General features: G+C 44.3%; 1 protein-coding gene across 2 annotated transcripts in view; it reads left to right on the top strand.

The window, feature by feature from the left end:
- The window catches only part of LOC109894934 (protein patched homolog 1-like), a 142,985-nt gene that overhangs the window by 116,839 nt on the left and 7,968 nt on the right, over positions 1-18,178 (top strand). For both annotated transcript variants that reach the window (XM_031829750.1, XM_031829751.1), the window contains 2 exons: positions 7,265-7,402; positions 7,632-7,774. In XM_031829750.1, the coding sequence (XP_031685610.1) occupies positions 7,265-7,402; positions 7,632-7,774 (281 nt within the window). Of the gene's footprint in view, positions 1-7,264; positions 7,403-7,631; positions 7,775-18,178 lie in introns of those variants that run through there.

The following is an 18,178-nucleotide window of genomic DNA, read 5'->3' as shown; positions in this document are numbered from 1 at the left end:
AAAATATGTTTTGATTTGCTTAACTTTTTGGGTTACTACATGATTCCATATGTGTTATTCCATAGTTTTGATGTCTTCATTATTATTCTATACAGAAAATAGAAAATAGTATGTAGAAAATAGTAAAAATAAAGAAACCCTTGAATGAGTAGGTGTGTCCAAACTATCAACTGGTACTGTATATATGAATAAAAAAAATAAGAAATGACCAAAGTTACAATAGATTGCCATAGATTTTCTGTTAATTACCCAAATTAATTAATAATTTAGGTAGCTTTGCAACCCTACTCATGTGAATGCACACACATGCAAACGCACACACATTCTAAAGCGGCATTCTTTTTGCATTGAATATATGGGCAGAATGTGTGTTGACATCATATATCAGTATAAAGTCCATTTTCATAAATCTGTCAGATTAGACTCCTGTAAAAGGAGACTTCCTTATAACAGAACATTCCAATCCATCAGTTTTAAACCTCCACTCCCATACACTGTGTGAGTGTGGAGAGGAGAGAGAGGAAGGTAGGGAGGAGAGAGGTGGTGAGTGGAGGAGTGGTGAGTGGAGTGGAGGCGAGGAAAGGGAGGGGAAGGGAGGAGAGGGAAGGAAGGAAGGAAGGAAGGAAGGAAGGAAGGAAGGAAGGATAGGAGTGGTGAGTGGAGGAGAGGGATTGGAGAAGTGGTGAGTGGAGGAGAGGGATGGGAGAAGTGAGTGGAGGGGAGTGGTGAGTGGAGGAGAGAGAAGGAAAGGGAGGAGTGGTGAGGGGAGGGAAGGGAGGAGAAGAGAGACAGGGAGTGGAGGAGAGGAGATCATGCTGCTGTGTTTTTCTAGCCCAGTCCTGTCCCAGTGTTTATCTTGTGCTGTTGTGTTTAGTCTACTCTGTCTCTCCCAGAAACGGACCTAAAATAAATGGGGATAGGACACAAGTTACCCAAGCAACCCCCACTCCCACCTAAAATACAGCCTGTTTCCCTATTTCTCTCCTACACATGTGCTGTAGGGGTTTCCAGTGATACACACATACACACACATGCACTCAGAGTTAATTTGGAAAGTATTCAGAACTCTTGACCTTTTCCACATTTTGTTACATTACAGCCCGATTCTAAAGTGAAAACAGTTTTATTGAATTTTTTTACAAATGTATAAAAATTAAATACCTTATTTACATAAGGTGCATCTTGTTTCCATTGATCATCCTTGAGATGTATACTCCAATCAAGTTGTAGAAACCTGTGGTGAATTAAATTAATTGGACATGATTTGGAAATGCACACATCTGTCTATATAAGGTCCACAGTTGACAGTGCATGATCAGAGCAAAAACCAAGCCATGAGGTCGAAGGAATTGTCCTTAGAGATCCGAGACAGGATTGTGTCGAGGCACAGATCTGGGGAAGGGTACCAAAAAGTGTATGCAGCATTGAAGGTCCCCAAAAACACAGTGTCCTCCATCATTCTTGAATGTAAGAAGTAAGAGAGCTGGCCGCCCAGCCAAACTGAGCAATCAGGGGAGAAGGGCCATGGTCAGGGAGGTGACCAAGAACCTCATGGTCAGTCTGACAGTGCTCCAGAGTTTGTCTGTGGTGATGGGAGAACCTTTCAGAAGGACAACCATCTCTGCAGAACTCCACCAATCAGGCCTTTATTGTAGAGTGGCCAGACGGAAGCTAGTCCTCAGTAAAAAGCACATGACAGCCCGCTTGGAGTTTGCCAAAAGGCACCTAAAGGACTCTCTGACCATAAGAATCAAGTCTGTTGAAACCAAGATTGAAGTCTTTGGCCTGAATGCCAAGTGTCACGTCTGGAGGAAACCTGGCACCATCCCTACGGTGAAGCAATGTGGTCGCAGCATGATATGAGGATGTTTTTCAGCAGCAGGGACTGGGAGACTAGTCAGGATCAAGGGAAAGATGAACAGAGCAAAGTACAGAGGGATCCTTGTTGAAAACCTGCTCCAGAACCTCAGACTGGGGCAAAGGTTCACCTTCCAACAGGACAATGACCCTAAGCATACAGCCAAAAATACACAGGAATGGCTTCGGGACAAGTCTCTGAATGTCTTTGAGTTGCCCAGCCAGAGCCCGGACTTGAACCAGATCGAACATCTCTGGAGAGACCTGAAAATAGCTGTGCAGCGACGCTCCCCATCCAACCTGACAGAGCTTGAGAGGATCTTCAGAGAACAATGGGAGAAGCTCCAAAAATACAGGTGCCAATCATGTAGCGTCATACCCAAGAATACTTGAGGCTGTAATCACTGCCAAAGTTGCTTTAACAAAGTACTTTGAGTAAAGTGTCTGAATACTTATATAAATGTAATATTTCAGTATTTTAATACATTTGCAAAAATTTCTAGAAATCTGTTTTTGCTTTGTCATTATTTTATTTATTTTGAGTCCCATAGGGCGGCGCACAATTGGCCCAGCGTCGTCCGGGCCGTCATTGTAAATAAGAATTTCTTCTTAACTGACTTGCTTAGTTAAATAAAGGTTACACACACACACACACACACACACACACACACACACACACACACACACACACACACACACACACACACACACACCACACTGACCAATAAGTTATTTTGTTGACATTTACATATGTCCCCATTACCAGTAAAACATAATCAAAACCTATTTCTTTCACTTACTTGCTGTGCTGTTTCGTTGTTCTGATGTTTCATTCTCTTAACCAATATTTCAATGGAACACCATTTGGGTCTCTGCGTGTCAAAAAGATACATGTCAAATAACACTATTTGACGTGTAACCAGAAGTTGCGGTCAAAACAAATGATGCTTTATTACCAATGCGGTATTGTAAACGTATCATTCGTGGCCGGTGTTTGTTTGTTTGCAGACTTTTTTGTACAGCTTTGACAGTGCTACTGTATCTTTCTTTGACACGCAAAGACCCAAACGGCGTTCCATAGTATGTATGTTGTGAAGCTAATAGCAGTGACGCTATTACTGTGTAACTCCGGTAGGGCAACATCTGGAAAAATAGCACACTTGGTAGTGTTCGACCAGTCGGCAAAAGCCAACATCACCCACGACAGAGAACGCTTGATTGTCAAGGGCAATGAATTCCATTATCTTGGCGTTAATGGATTTCACCTTTGCGTTGTCTCGCTGAAATGTTTTTACTCTTTCAAATGACTGCTCGACTTGTTGACTGCTCGATCCACACAGCAGACATTGTGGGCTAGGTTAGGAATGCTGTGTTGCACGCGTAGCGCCAAATTTTACGCGGCGTCATTACGCCCGTTACCTACGTTACATAGGTATGACACCGTAGCTTTGACATCGTTTTTCACATCGCCATTAAACTAGACATCGGGCTGATACCGATGTTGGCATTTTTAGCTAATATCGTCCAATTCTGATATGTTCACCCATATATCGTGCATCCCTAGCTGAACCTGTTTTTAATTCTCATTTTCTTTATGGGGGGGGGCGTGTTTTTAAACAATATCACTGGAAATATTTTTTTTAAAGGCCCAAGCGTCTTTGACAGAGGGGATCAAGCTGATTCTATATCATTTTACAGAGGCCAGTTCATGACGGAAGACTTGCTCATTAAAGGTTTTTAGCAAGCGTCTATGACAAATCAGGACAGGTCGTTTCACTGAGCAGCCATTATGAACACAGGCTGTAAAACAGTGATCACTAAGGTAATTACAGAAAACACCAGACTGATACCTAATCAGGATTATTTGTGAGGATAACATTGAGGAGAGTAGCCGTTTCTGGGTGTTTGGAGTCATACCTTGTGGGATTGATAATAATCTGAGAAAGATTTAGGGAGTTCCATTGCTTTAGGACTTGGTCAGGTGGTTTATGCATGTCCCAGTTTAGGTCACCTAGCAGGACAAATTCAGACTTAATGTAAGGGGCCAGGAGAGAGCTTAGGGCAGGTAGGGTACATGCCGGTGCTGATGGAGGACGATAGCACCCAGCAACAGTCAACAAAGAGCTATTTGGAAGATTAATGCTTAAAACAGCAAATGAAAATGTTTGTGGACAGACTTAGTGGAGACAACCCGGCACACTGAAGGTGATCCTTGGTAAAGATGCCACTCCCACACCTTTGGAAGATATGTCTTGCCGAAAAAGGTTATAACAAAAAAGGTTAACATCAGTGTTCAAAACACTCTTTCTTAACCATGTCTCAGTAATGACCAACACATCTGAATTGGAGCTGTGAACCCACACTTTCAGTTGATCCATTTTAGGTAGCTTCTAGTGTTAACGTGCAGAAACCCAGGCTTTTACGAGAGCAGAAATCAGTGAGGCAGATATCAGATAAGTCAGAATTGGGGCTAGAAACAGTAGATGGGCCAGGGTGTACATGCACAGAGCTCTACAGTGCTGATTTCTGCCATCAGAATGTGTATCAGATGGCAACAAGATCATTTTGTACAGCAATTTCATCGGGTAGCATGAAAAAAGAAGCAGGCGAGAGCTGGTTAGAATAGGATGGGAGGCCAAAGTCTGTGTAACCAATAGAGTCAGAGTCCCGAGTGTGGGAACAAACCGTCTGTCCCACGGTTGGGTGAAGAAAGTTTGTAGTCAATAAAGTATGCAGGAGTCATGAGGCAAATAGCAAAATGAACATAAAAAAATATATAACGACTTGGGGATAGCCATTGTAATTTCAGAGTCACCCCCCTAGCAGTGCGTGTGTGCTGGAGGCAAGCGAAAGCTCGGAAGAGATAGGTGAGTGTGGTAGAGGTACCTGTACCAGACAGGGGACAGATCGCCAGGTGGAATCCAAGCAGCAGTGCAGCAGGCAATGGGAGCAGGTGTCACCCACTTGGGAGAAGCTTTTATTTCTGGAGGCAGATTTCTTGTAGGAAATGCCAGTGAATGATCTTTGAACAGCAGGAGGGGGCTTCAGAGGACGCTTCAAAGACTCCTGTCACTTGTTGGGTTATTATGGGGTATTGTGTGTAGATCGATGCTCGAAAAAACAATTAAATTCATTTTAAAATAAGGCTGTAACATAAAAAGTCAAGGGGTCTGAATACTTTCCGAATGCACTGCATACTGTACAATCAATGTCAATATACTTGGTAAAATAATGGTTACTAAACAGTATTCAGCATGACATGGCCCATACAATTATCTTTTGAATTTTCCCAAATTCTGTTTTATTTTTCCCAGTTTTTAATTTCTTTCTGTTTTTTTCCTCTCAATAGTACAATTATTCATAGAGAAACAATGAAAAGGGATGTTCTGAATCCATGTCAATGCTTAAATCACATCAGAATAAAATGTTTTAGGTCTGAGGGGAAAACTAACACATTTACATTTTAGAGGGTAAATCCCCTTTAATTGCGCATCTAGCAACAGAGGAATGTGTTGATCTAGCGACGTTTCTGTTGTTAGGCCTACTGCTGCAGCACGTCATGCCAGATCTTGTAAAACAATTGCCACCCAATTGATACAAATAATCATGATATAGTTCTGCCAGGTAAGGTAAATATTCTGTTGTTATGTATAGTATATGTGTTTTATTTGATGACTATCATTTCATTCCAAGTCATCATCTCATCTCTATAGAGCTGCTGTCTATGCCGTCTGACAAAATCACTATTTTAGTAGTTCTTCAAAGTAAATAAGGCATGTGACTGCTGATATATCAACCATAAATCACCCAGATCATGCATTTTCAGGTATAGATATCTTGCAAAGCAACTTCTCTCTATCCCTGTCCATCATACATGCTTCTGTCTCTACTCTCCATTTCTGCCTGACACCAGACAGACAGACAGGGGAGTTAAATGGCAGATGTTGTGTTCTGTTTGTCTTTTTAACCCAGTAGTGGTTAACCAGGTGTGGGATAATGTCAATGTTGTTTTATTGGATAGTAGCCGGGAGCGTTATGTTTATGACAGTTTGCAAATGGGAACAAATGGGGAAAATGCATGTACTTTCCGAATTGCTTGGCGAGCTACTCATAGGTGTGCTACGATCTACCTGTTGGAAACCCCTGCTCTAGCTTTACAAACCAAATAAAATGACAAGTTATGGCGGAGCTTCAAGTTGAACCATTTGCTTTGTCCAGACCAGGCCACCAGTATCCTACCTATCCCCCCTGCCCTTACCCCTTACCCCCAGCTACAGGCCACACACACACTAATGATGACTTTGACTCCAGGTATCAATTTGTTAAAAACTATGTATATTATCGTTTTTTGCTAGCTCTGGTATTTGTCATCCACATTTTCTCATGATCTCTCTTGTCTGTCTGCAGCAGACATATAGTTAGCAATATGCTTGGAACATAAAATTGCAATAAAGTCGCAGTATCAAAATGTATTGTATTGTGAGGACTCTGGCAATTCCAAGCCCTAACACACACATACACACACATGTTGTTCTTCTTTTCTTGTGGAGACCTAAAATACATTTCCATTCGAAATCCTATTTTCCCTAAACCGTAACCTAACTCCTAAGTCTAAACCTAACCCTAATTCTAACCTTCATTTTAACCCTAATCCTAAACCTAACCCCTAAATTTAAAATAGCCTTTATCCTAATGGGGACGTGGGAAATGTCCCCATGAGGGAGAATTTTCCTTGTTTTACTGTCCTTGTGGGAACTTCTGAGTATTTTAGGTCCCGACAAGTTTAGAAGGACCAACCCACACACACAGACCACACATGTTTTGCTGTCTTTTGGATGGGACGTTAAACAGGTGACCTGACTCTCTGAGGTCACTAAATATAACATTGCACTTATTGTAAGAGTAGGGGTGTTAACCCCATTGTCATGGCTAAATTCCCAATCTGGCCCTCATACCATCATGGCCGCCTAATCATCCCCAGCTTCCAATTGGCTCATTCATCTCCTCTCCCCTGTCACTATTCCCCAGGTCGTTGCTGTAAATGAGAATGTGTTCTCAATCAACTTACCTGGAAAAATAAGGGTAAAATAAAACCTTTAAATATCCTTGAGGAGACCCAAAATAAATGTCCATTCAAAATGCTATTTTCCCTAAACCTAACCTTAACCTCTAACTCTTAACTCTAAACTCTAAACCCTAAACCTAATGGCCTTTGTCCTCATGGGGATGTGGTTCTTGGTTCGAGGGAGAATTTTCCTTGTTTTGCTATCCTTGTGGGGACTTTGGGGGATTTTGTCTCTGATGACCGTAGAGATGTTTGGATTCATGCTGGGGTTGTTCCCTGGGATAAAACTGTAGATGGTCTCTAATGGTCATTAACGGTTGTGTTGCGGTCTGTCTGTTTCAGGTCCTGGTCCTGTCTCTGATGACCGTGGAGCTGTTTGGTATGATGGGGCTGATAGGGATCAAGCTCAGTGCTGTTCCTGTGGTCATCCTCATCGCCTCTGTCGGCATAGGAGTAGAGTTCACTGTACATGTTGCTCTAGTGAGTACACACACACACAATGTCTTTTACTATCCTTGTGGGGACCCAAAATCCTATTTTCTATAAACCCTAACCCTAAACACCTTAACCCCTAACCATAGCATAACCCTAACCGTAAACCTATCCCCTAAGCCTAAAATAGCTTAACATAACACACACACACACAAAGTGTTTTGTATATTTTCAAATGACATTATAGTTTTTCTGATTAGTTGTGTGTACGTTGCAGGCGTTCCTCACAGCGATAGGGGACCGTAACAGACGGGCAGTGCAGGCGTTAGAACACATGTTTGCTCCTGTGTTGGACGGAGCCTTCTCTACTCTACTAGGAGTCCTCATGCTAGCAGGCTCTGAGTTTGACTTCATCGTCAGGTGAGTGGGACCAGTTGTGGGACACACACATACACACACACACACACATACACATACACACTCACACATACATGACACACGCACATGAACACATACACTCATGGAAAGAGACTCAAACTCTCTACAAGTAAAGCACAAAACAATTTGACATAAACAATTGCATTTATAAGTTTTATTGACAAATGTGAATAAAAAAATGAATATGAATATGAATGCTGTAAGTACAGACATTGTTTGCTCAGTGGGAAATTAATGTCTTACTAGTCAGTAACAACTGTGTGGAGTTTGTGACAGCAACTATGTGAGCTTCATGTCCTGGGGTTTCCTGTGATCTTCTATGTAGAAGAACCCCTTACAGTATTATAGACACTATGTCCTGGGGTTTCCTGTGATCTTCTATGTAGAATAACCCCTTACAGTATTATAGACACTATGTCCTGGGATTTACTATGACTTTCTATGTAGAAGAACCCCTTACAGTATTATAGACACTATGTCCTGGGGTTTCCTGTGATCTTCTGTGTAGAAGAACCCCTTACAGTATTATAGACACTATGTCCTGGGGTTTCCTGTGATCTTCTGTGTAGAAGAACCCCTTACAGTATTATAGACACTATGTCCTGGGGTTTCCTGTGATCTTCTGTGTAGAAGAACCCCTTACAGTATTATAGACACTATGTCCTTGGGTTTCCTGTGATCTTCTGTGTAGAAGAATCCCTTACAGTATTATAGACACTATGTCCTGGGATTTACTATGCCCTTCTATGTAGAAGAACCCCTTACAGTATTATAGACACTATGTCCTGGGGTTTCCTGTGATCTTCTATGTAGAAGAACCCCTTACAGTATTATAGACACTATGTCATGTGGTTTCCTGTGATCTTCTATGTAGAATAACCCCTTACGGTATTATAGATAGACACTATGTCAGGGGGTTTCCTGTGATCTTCTATGTAGAAGAACCCCTTACCTTCTACCTACCAGCTTGTGAGCGTTATAAAGCAAAACATGTTACATGTGCGTGTTCGCTCAAACCGTTCGCATTCTACAGGGGCTCCTTCGTGATCTGTCCTTCTCTCACAATCACCGCTCTAGTTCAGCCCCCATGAATCACACAGACTAATGTTGGGTATTTAGGGATGCAGAAGAAATAGACAAATCCAATGGTACAGAAGTCTGTAGCTCAAACACACAATGTTTAAAAAGGATTAGAAGTCCAAAACGTACTGGTATTAGTGACCCTCACTGGTTAACCAAAGTCCCAGAATGGCACTTAATCCAGACAGCTAAACTCAGCTACTGCTCTGTTCAATCATTCAATATCATTACATTTGACATTTCTTATGTAAAAAATGTTCAGAGACAGCCATGTATGCATTAATGAATCAATTATACAATCGTACATTTGACTTAGTTTTTACCAATCGAACTACTTAACAACATAATGGTAATAATTTATTTGAATGGCAAATCTCCATTGATAAACTGGGTGAATCAAGATGTATCCTAGGCCTATTCACATTGAGTTACTGAGCTTGTTTTGGCTGATTTCAGTGGATAGAGATCACAGACAATCTGTTTCCCTTCAATTTTGGGACTTATTTTATTGTACTGCTCATCATCATTTGCAGAGAAGTGGCTTATTTGTATAAAAGTGTGCGTGGAGGTAGTGAATTGATGTTGGCTTCAGCTGTCAGCTAGCGAGGAAAGTTAGCCTACAAAGCTGGATGATACTGGTATCTTCTTGCATTGTAAGGTGTTCTAACCTGTATGGACATTATTTTGCGAGCAGTATTGAACAGTTTCGACATTTCTACCTGCCGGTGTCACATTATTCAAGTGTGTTATCTTCTGTGGTGTTTCTGTGGCTTTCTGTGGCGTCAGTCGAGCGTTAAGGCTGTGCCTGAGCCTGTGTGACATGCAGGCATCTACCTGAAACACCACTCATCCGTGAAGGCCGCTTTTCCCTCCATCCCTTTCTACTCTCCCCCTCTCTCGCTCTTTCTCTTGCTCTCTCTCTCTCCTTTCTCTTGCCCCCTCGATCTCTCCTCTCTCTGTCTTTCTCTTGCTCTCTCCTTCTGTCTTTCTCCCTCGCTCTCTCCTCTCTCTGTCTTTCTCTCTCACTCTCTCCTCTCTCTCTTTCTCTTGCTCTCTCCTTCTGTCTTTCTCTCTCGCTCTCTCTCTCTCTGACACACACACACTTCAATGCTACTGTAGTTCAAATCAAATCAAATCAAATCAAATTTTATTTGTCACATACACATGGTTAGCAGATGTTAATGCGAGTGTAGCGAAATGCTTGTGCTTCTAGTTCCGACAATGCAGTAATAACGAACAAGTAATCTAACTAACAATTCCAAAAAAACTACTGTCTTATACACAGTGTAAGGGGATAAGGAATATGTACATAAGGATATATGAATGAGTTATGGTACAAAGCAGCATAGGCAAGATACAGTAGATGATATCGAGTACAGTATAACATATGAGATGAGTATGTAAACAAAGTGGCATTGTTAAAGTGGCTAGTGATACATGTATTACATAAGGATGCAGTCGATGATATAGAGTACAGTATATACATATGCATATGAGATGAATAATGTAGGGTAAGTAACATTATATAAGGTAGCATTGTTTAAAGTGGCTAGTGATATATTTACATAATTTCCCATCAATTCCCATTATTAAAGTGGCTAGAGTTGAGTCAGTGTCATTGACAGTGTGTTGGCAGCAGCCACTCAATGTTAGTGGTGGCTGTTTAACAGTCTGATGGCCTTGAGATAGAAGCTGTTTTTCAGTCTCTCGGTCCCAGCTTTGATGCACCTGTACTGACCTCGCCTTCTGGATGACAGCGGGGTGAACAGGCAGTGGCTCGGGTGGTTGATGTCCTTGATGATCTTTATGGCCTTCCTGTAGCATCGGGTGGTGTAGGTGTCCTGGAGGGCAGGTAGTTTGCCCCCGGTGATGCGTTGTGCAGACCTCACTACCCTCTGGATAGCCTTACGGTTGAGGGCGGTGCAGTTGCCATACCAGGCGGTGATACACCCTGCCAGGATGCTCTCGATTGTGCATCTGTAGAAGTTTGTGAGTGCTTTTGGTGACAAGCCGAATTTCTTCAGCCTCCTGAGGTTGAAGAGGCGCTGCTGCGCCTTCTTCACGATGCTGTCTGTGTGAGTGGACCAATTCAGTTTGTCTGTGATGTGTATGCCAAGGAACTTAAAACTTGCTACCCTCTCCACTACTGTTCCATCGATGTGGATAGGGGGGTGTTCCCTCTGCTGTTTCCTGAAGTCCACAATCATCTCCTTAGTTTTGTTGACGTTGAGTGTGAGGTTATTTTCCTGACACCACACTCCGAGGGCCCTCACCTCCTCCCTGTAGGCCGTCTCGTCGTTGTTGGTAATCAAGCCTACCACTGTTGTGTCGTCCGCAAACTTGATGATTGAGTTGGAGGCGTGCGTGGCCACGCAGTCGTGGGTAAACAGGGAGTACAGGAGAGGGCTCAGAACGCACCCTTGTGGGGCCCCAGTGTTGAGGATCAGAGGGGTGGAGATGTTGTTGCCTACCCTCACCACCTGGGGGCGGCCCGTCAGGAAGTCCAGTACCCAGTTGCACAGGGCGGGGTCGAGACCCAGGGTCTCGAGCTTGATGACGAGCTTGGAGGGTACTATGGTGTTGAATGCCGAGCTGTAGTCGATGAACAGCATTCTCACATAGGTATTCCTCTTGTCCAGATGGGTTAGGGCAGTGTGCAGTGTGGTTGAGATTGCATCGTCTGTGGACCTATTTGGGCGGTAAGCAAATTGGAGTGGGTCTAGGGTGTCAGGTAGGGTGGAGGTGATATGGTCCTTGACTAGTCTCTCAAAGCACTTCATGATGACGGATGTGAGTGCTACGGGGCGGTAGTCGTTTAGCTCAGTTACCTTAGCTTTCTTGGGAACAGGAACAATGGTGGCCCTCTTGAAGCATGTGGGAACAGCAGACTGGTATAGGGATTGATTGAATATGTCCGTAAACACACCGGCCAGCTGGTCTGCGCATGCTCTGAGGGCGCGGCTGGGGATGCCGTCTGGGCCTGCAGCCTTGCGAGGGTTAACACGTTTAAATGTCTTACTCACCTCGGCTGCAGTGAAGGAGAGACCGCATGTTTTCGTTGCAGGCCGTGTCAGTGGCACAGTATTGTCCTCAAAGCGGGCAAAAAAGTTATTTAGTTTGCCTGGGAGCAAGACATCCTGGTCCGTGACTGGGCTGGATTTCTTCCTGTAGTCCGTGATTGACTGTAGACCCTGCCACATACCTCTTGTGTCTGAGCCGTTGAATTGAGATTCTACTTTGTCTCTGTACTGGCGCTTAGCTTGTTTGATAGCCTTGCGGAGGGAATAGCTGCACTGTTTGTATTCGGTCATGTTACCAGACACCTTGCCCTGATTAAAAGCAGTGGTTCGCGCTTTCAGTTTCACACGAATGCTTGTTGAGGGGAAGGACGGGAGAAATGCAAATGAAAACTAACACGGGGGAGGTGTGAGACAAGGTTCCTATTAAGTGCTCAGCATATTGGCTCTAAATAAAACATGTTCATTGGTAGCACTGCTGCTCTCAATGTTTTTTTTAAGTTAGGAGCACTACATGACATTTAGGAACACCAGAAAATACATGTAAGATGATTTACATTGATTGAGATACAGCCTACAGTATATTGGGCCTCTACTTTTGAAGCACATGTGGTGCACTAGAAATGAATATGTAACACTGTAAAGGCATTTTTCCCATTGAGATGCTTTAAATTGAAAATTGTACACTCTCTCTTTAAAAATGTTGGATTTGTGACCTGCAAGAGATCTCTCATTCATTGATTGCTATGACCATTAATCTCCTGAAGAACATATCCCGTTTCTTTTCATTCTGTGCCCCAAAGTGTTTGGTTATACTGGTAAAGTTACCAGGTTGTTAGCTAGCTAGCTAATGACGTAACATGACTGAACAAAGTGTAAACAAATGGTTAATGATGTAAAATGCAATCCTGGCGATCCGCTATGGCAGGGTTACTCGAGTACTATTTGAGAGATCCGGTCACACATTTCCTAAACTGCAAAGGTCCGGATGGATATCATAATTTATCGGCGTAGTAACAAACCCACCCCTCTCACACGGTTCATTCCCACAATTCTCCACAGGGCTGTGATATTTTTGTTTTAAATCAAATTTCCATTTGTCCATGTCTTACATGTGTTTATGTGATACCAGGGGTTGAAGCCCGGCTAGATTGCTATTAAATATCCAATGGCAAAGACAATATAGGGAAGAGAGATGGGAAAAAGAAAAGAACAATTCTGAACAGTTAGTCCTCGGGGTTTTGCCTGCTACATAAGTTCTGTTATACCCACAGACATGATTCAAACAGTTTTAGAAACTTCAGAGTGCTTTCTATCCAAATCTATGACTAATATGCATATCTTATATTCTTGGCATGAGTAGCAGGAAGTTGAAATTGGGCACACTATTTATCCAAAAGTGAAAATTCTGCCCCCTAGCTTTAAGAGGTTAATTTAAATAAAATGTCCATTTGTCCATGTCTTACATGTGTTTATATGATACCAGGGGTTGAAGCCAGGCTATTATTCGTATTTTAATATTGTTTTGTAGTCGAGACCTGCAGTCCGCCAGTTGGGTATGGGGGCGCTATAGAAAGATACAAATGTTGCGGCGGTTATATGGGTCTTTTTACCTGGTTGGGTTACAAGCTAGCCGTTTTCGTTGTAGTAATGGTGCAACCATGACGCTATCGAATCTGCACCCACTGTTTTCTCTAGGGCACTCGGAAACAACGGTACAGCGTAACCTTATCATTATCTGGGAGATCTTTTCCCTAGTCTCACAGTGGGTGCTCCCAGAATAAAACTGGTCACACAGCAAAATATTTTGTTGCATATGCGACCAAGTTGATCGCACTTTAGAGCCGTAGCTAAGCAGATCTTGGAACAGTGTCTAGGTTATGTCTGCAGACTACTGTCTAAGTAGCCATTAAGGAGGAAGTTGTCTAAGGTGGGTGATCTATCTCTTTTAAGCAAATAGGGCCATCTCCACTCATGTGGTCTGGAAACACACACACACCGCCCTGCTCCCTGACCTTGTTATCATGGGGGTCAACGATGGCGTGCTTAGGAGTGAGAGTGTCTGCGGTATTCTGTGCCTAAAGACTGCAGAATAACAAAACAGCCAACTCCTATTTTTCTTTTCATGCCGAAATAAATGTTTCCCTGACTCTCCTTGTCAACCCCTCAAATGTTTTCACTACAGCTCCAGCACAGTGTGTGTGTTTGTGTGTGTGTTCCAGTGTAGATGTGGCTTTAAACCAAGGCAGAAGCTCTGCGAGTTCAACTACTTTCCCGGTCTTCGTGTTGCGAGAGGCCAACAGAGATGAGAGTGGGAAAAGGGGGAGGATATGGGGAAAGTGAGAGAGGAGTTTGAGGAGGGGGGAGGGGGAAAGGGAGAGGAAAGGACAGGGAGGAAAGGGAGAGAGAATAGGGAGGAAAGGGAGAGAGAATAGGGGGGAAAGGGAGAGAGAATAGGGAGGAAAGGGAGAGAATAGGGGGGAAAGGGAGAGAGAATAGGGAGGAAAGGGAGAGAATAGGGGGGAAAGGGAGAGGAAAGGACAGGGAGGAAAGGGAGAGAGAATAGGGAGGAAAGGGAGAGAATAGGGGGGAAAGGGAGAGAGAATAGGGAGGAAAGGGAGAGAAAATAGGGAGGAAAAGGAGAGAGAATAGGGGGGAAAAGGAGAGAGTATAGGGAGGAAAGGGAGAGAATAGGGGGGAAAGGGAGAGAATAGGGGGGAAAGGGAGAGAGAATAGGGGGGAAATGGAGAGAATAGGGAGGAAAGGGAGAGAGAATAGGGAGGAAAGGGAGAGAATAGGGGGGAAAGGGAGAGAATAGGGGGGAAAGGGAGAGAGAATAGGGGGGAAAGGGAGAGAGAATAGGGAGGAAAGGGAGAGAATAGGGGGGAAAGGGAGAGAGAATAGGGGGGAAAGGGAGAGAATAGGGGGGAAAGGGAGAGAGGAAAGGATAGGGAGGAGAGGGGGGAAAGGGAGAGGAGAGGGGGGGGGGAAGGGAGAGAAGCTGTAGCCAAAGCTCCCTCACTGTATCCCTACCCCCTGTTCCCACCCTCAACCCCTGTCCTCAGCCTAAACCCCTGTCCTCAACCTCAACCCTTGTCCCCAGTCTCAACCCCTGTCCCCAGTCTCAACCCCTGTCCCCAGCCTCAACCCTTGTCCCCAGTCTCAACCCCTGTCCCCAGCCTCAACCCCTGTCCTCAGCCTAAACCCCTGTCCTCAGCCTCATCCCTTGTCCCCAGTCTCAGCCCCTGTCCTCAGTCTCAGCCCCTGTCCCCAGTCTCAGCCCCTGTCCCATTATATAGCCTGTCTAAAAAGGCCTGTTTATTGATGCTACTTCGCTGGGAAAACTGAACCAGCTGCTCTCTTTTCTTCTCTCTCTGTCTCTCTCGCACACACATACTGAATAAACACATTAACACACACACACAGTAAGCATTCTCCAAGAGGATGTAGCAACTTGAGCCTGAGTACTGAGAGGACACACACACACACACACACACAGGAGAACGAAAAGAGGAGGAAAGCCTTCCCTAATGAAGGAACTGGAGAGGGGAGAAAGATGAGTAGGAGAAAGAGAGAGAATGAGTTTTACCTGAAACACTGGAGATTTAATTAGACAGGGTGTTTTACCTGATACACTGGGGATTTAATTAGACAGGGTGTTTTACCTGATACACTGGGGAATTAATTAGACAGGGTGTTTTACCTGATACACTGGGGATTTAATTAGACAGGGTGTTTTACCTGATACACTGGGGATTTAATTAGACAGGGTGTTTTACTTGATACACTGGGGATTTAATGAGGTGTTTTACTTGATATACTGGAGATTTAATTAGACAGGGTGTTTTACCTGATACACTGGGGATTTAATTAGACAGGGTGTTTTACCTGATACACTGGGGATTTAATTAGACAGGGTGTTTTACCTGATACACTGGGGATTTAATTAGACAGTGTGTTTTACTTGATACCACAGAGATTTAATTAGACAGGGTGTTTTACCTGATACACTGGGGATTTAATTAGACAGGGTGTTTTACTTGATACACTGGGGATTTAATGAGGTGTTTTACTTGATATACTGGAGATTTAATTAGACAGGGTGTTTTACCTGATACACTGGGGATTTAATTAGACAGGGTGTTTTACCTGATACACTGGGGAATTAATTAGACAGGGTGTTTTACCTGATACACTGGGGATTTAATTAGACAGGGTGTTTTACTTGATACACTGGAGATTTAATTAGACAGGGTGTTTTACTTGATACACTGGGGAATTAATGAGGTGTTTTACTTGATATACTGGAGATTTAATTAGACAGGGTGTTTTACCTGATACACTGGGGATTTAATTAGACAGTGTCACGTTCGTCATAACGAGGAGACCAAGGCGCAGTGTGAGATAAATACATTCTTCTTTATTTAAACAAAGAACACTAAACAAACTAACAAAAATAACAAAACAAACGTGAAGCTATAAACACAAGTGCTGACATACAACTACACATAGACAATAACCCACAAAACCAAAATGGAAATAGTAACCTAAATAGGATCCCCAATCAGAGACAACGATAAACAGCTGTCTCTGATTGGGAACCAATTCACCATAGACCTACATATACCAAGACATACTAAAACCCCATAGTTATACAAAAACCCTAGACAGGCCAAAAACACCTAGACAATACAAAAACTAAACCAACCACCCTCGTCACACCCTGACCTAACAAAAATAATAAAGAAAACAAAGATAACTAAGGTCAGGGCGTGACCCCCCCCCCCAAAGGTGCGGACTCCCGGCTGCAAACCTAAACCTATATGGGAGTGTCTGGGTGGGTATCTAACCTCGGTGGCGGCTCTGGTTCTGGACGCCGCCCACACCTTCCTTACACTGAGTCTGCTCTTGTATCATTGACCCGTGGATCATCGTCGGAGGCTCTGGACTGAGGATCCTCGCCGTAGGCCCCGGGCTGGGGACCCTCGCTGCGTGGATCATCGCCTGATGTTCTGGACTGGGGACCGTCGCTGGAGACCCCGGGCTGGGGACCGCTGCTGGGGGTACCGGGCTGGGGACACACACCTCAGGGCGAGTGCGAGGAGCAGGAACAGGGCGTACTGGACTGCCGAGGCGCACTATAGGCCTGGTGCGTGGTGCCGGCACTGGTGATACCGGGCTGGTGACACGCACCTCAGGGCGAGTGCGGGGAGGAGCAACAGGGCGTACTGGACCCTGGAGGCGCACTATAGGCCTGGTGTGTGGTGCCGGCACTGGTGGTACCGGGCTGGGAGGAGGGCGAGTGCCGGGAGGAGGCACAGGATACACTGGACCGTGCAGACGCATTGGAGATCCAGAACATAGAGCTGGCTCAATACGTCCTGGCTGGATGCCCATTCTAGCCCGGAAAATGCGAGGAGCTAGAATAGAGCGCAACGGGCTAGAATAGCGCACTGGAGACACCATGCGCATCTCTGCATAACACGGTGCCTGACCAGTTACACGCTCACCACGAAAGATAGCTGTCCCTGATTTGAGAACCCTACCCGGCCAAAACATAGAAATACAAATAATAGAACATAGAATACCCACCCCAAACCACACCCTGACCAAACCAAATAGAGACATAAAAAGGATCTCTACGGTCAGGGTGTGACAGTTTTACTTGATACACTAGAGATTTAATTAGACAGGGTGTTGTCCCTTGATACCACGGAGATTTAATTAGACAGGGTGTTTTACTTGATACACTGGAGATTTAATTAGACAGGGGGTCTTTTCCTGATTGTCACGCCCTGGCCATAGAGAGGCTTTTATTCTCTATTTTGGTTAGGCCAGGGTATGACTAGGGTGGCATTCTATGTTTTGTATTTCTTTGTTGTTTGGCGGGTGTGGTTCTCAATCAGAGGCAGCTTTTCCCACTGGGTTTTTGTGGGTAGTGGCTTTCTGTTTGTGTCTGCACCAGACAGAACTGTTTCGGTTGTTGTTTTGCTATTCAGTGTTCAGTTCAAGTAATAAAGGATGAACACGTACGACGCTGCACCTTGGTCCTCACCTTCTTCCACCAACAGCCGTTACAGAACTACCCACCAACAAAGGACCAGCCAGCATGGAAAAGAGGACTGGACATGGGAGGACATTCTCGATGGCAAGGGATCCTACACATGGGAGGAGATACTGGCTGGAAGGGATTGCCTCCCATGGGAACAGGTGGAGGCAGCCAGGAGAGCGGAGGCAGCAGGAAAAGGGAACCGGCGATACGAGGGAACACGGCTGGCAAGGAAGCCTG

Source organism: Oncorhynchus kisutch, linkage group LG8 (assembly GCF_002021735.2).
Source record: "Oncorhynchus kisutch isolate 150728-3 linkage group LG8, Okis_V2, whole genome shotgun sequence".
NCBI lineage: Eukaryota > Metazoa > Chordata > Actinopteri > Salmoniformes > Salmonidae > Oncorhynchus > Oncorhynchus kisutch.
The sequence above is the reverse complement of the archived record's forward strand: the minus strand, read 5'-3'. Positions and strand labels throughout refer to the sequence as shown.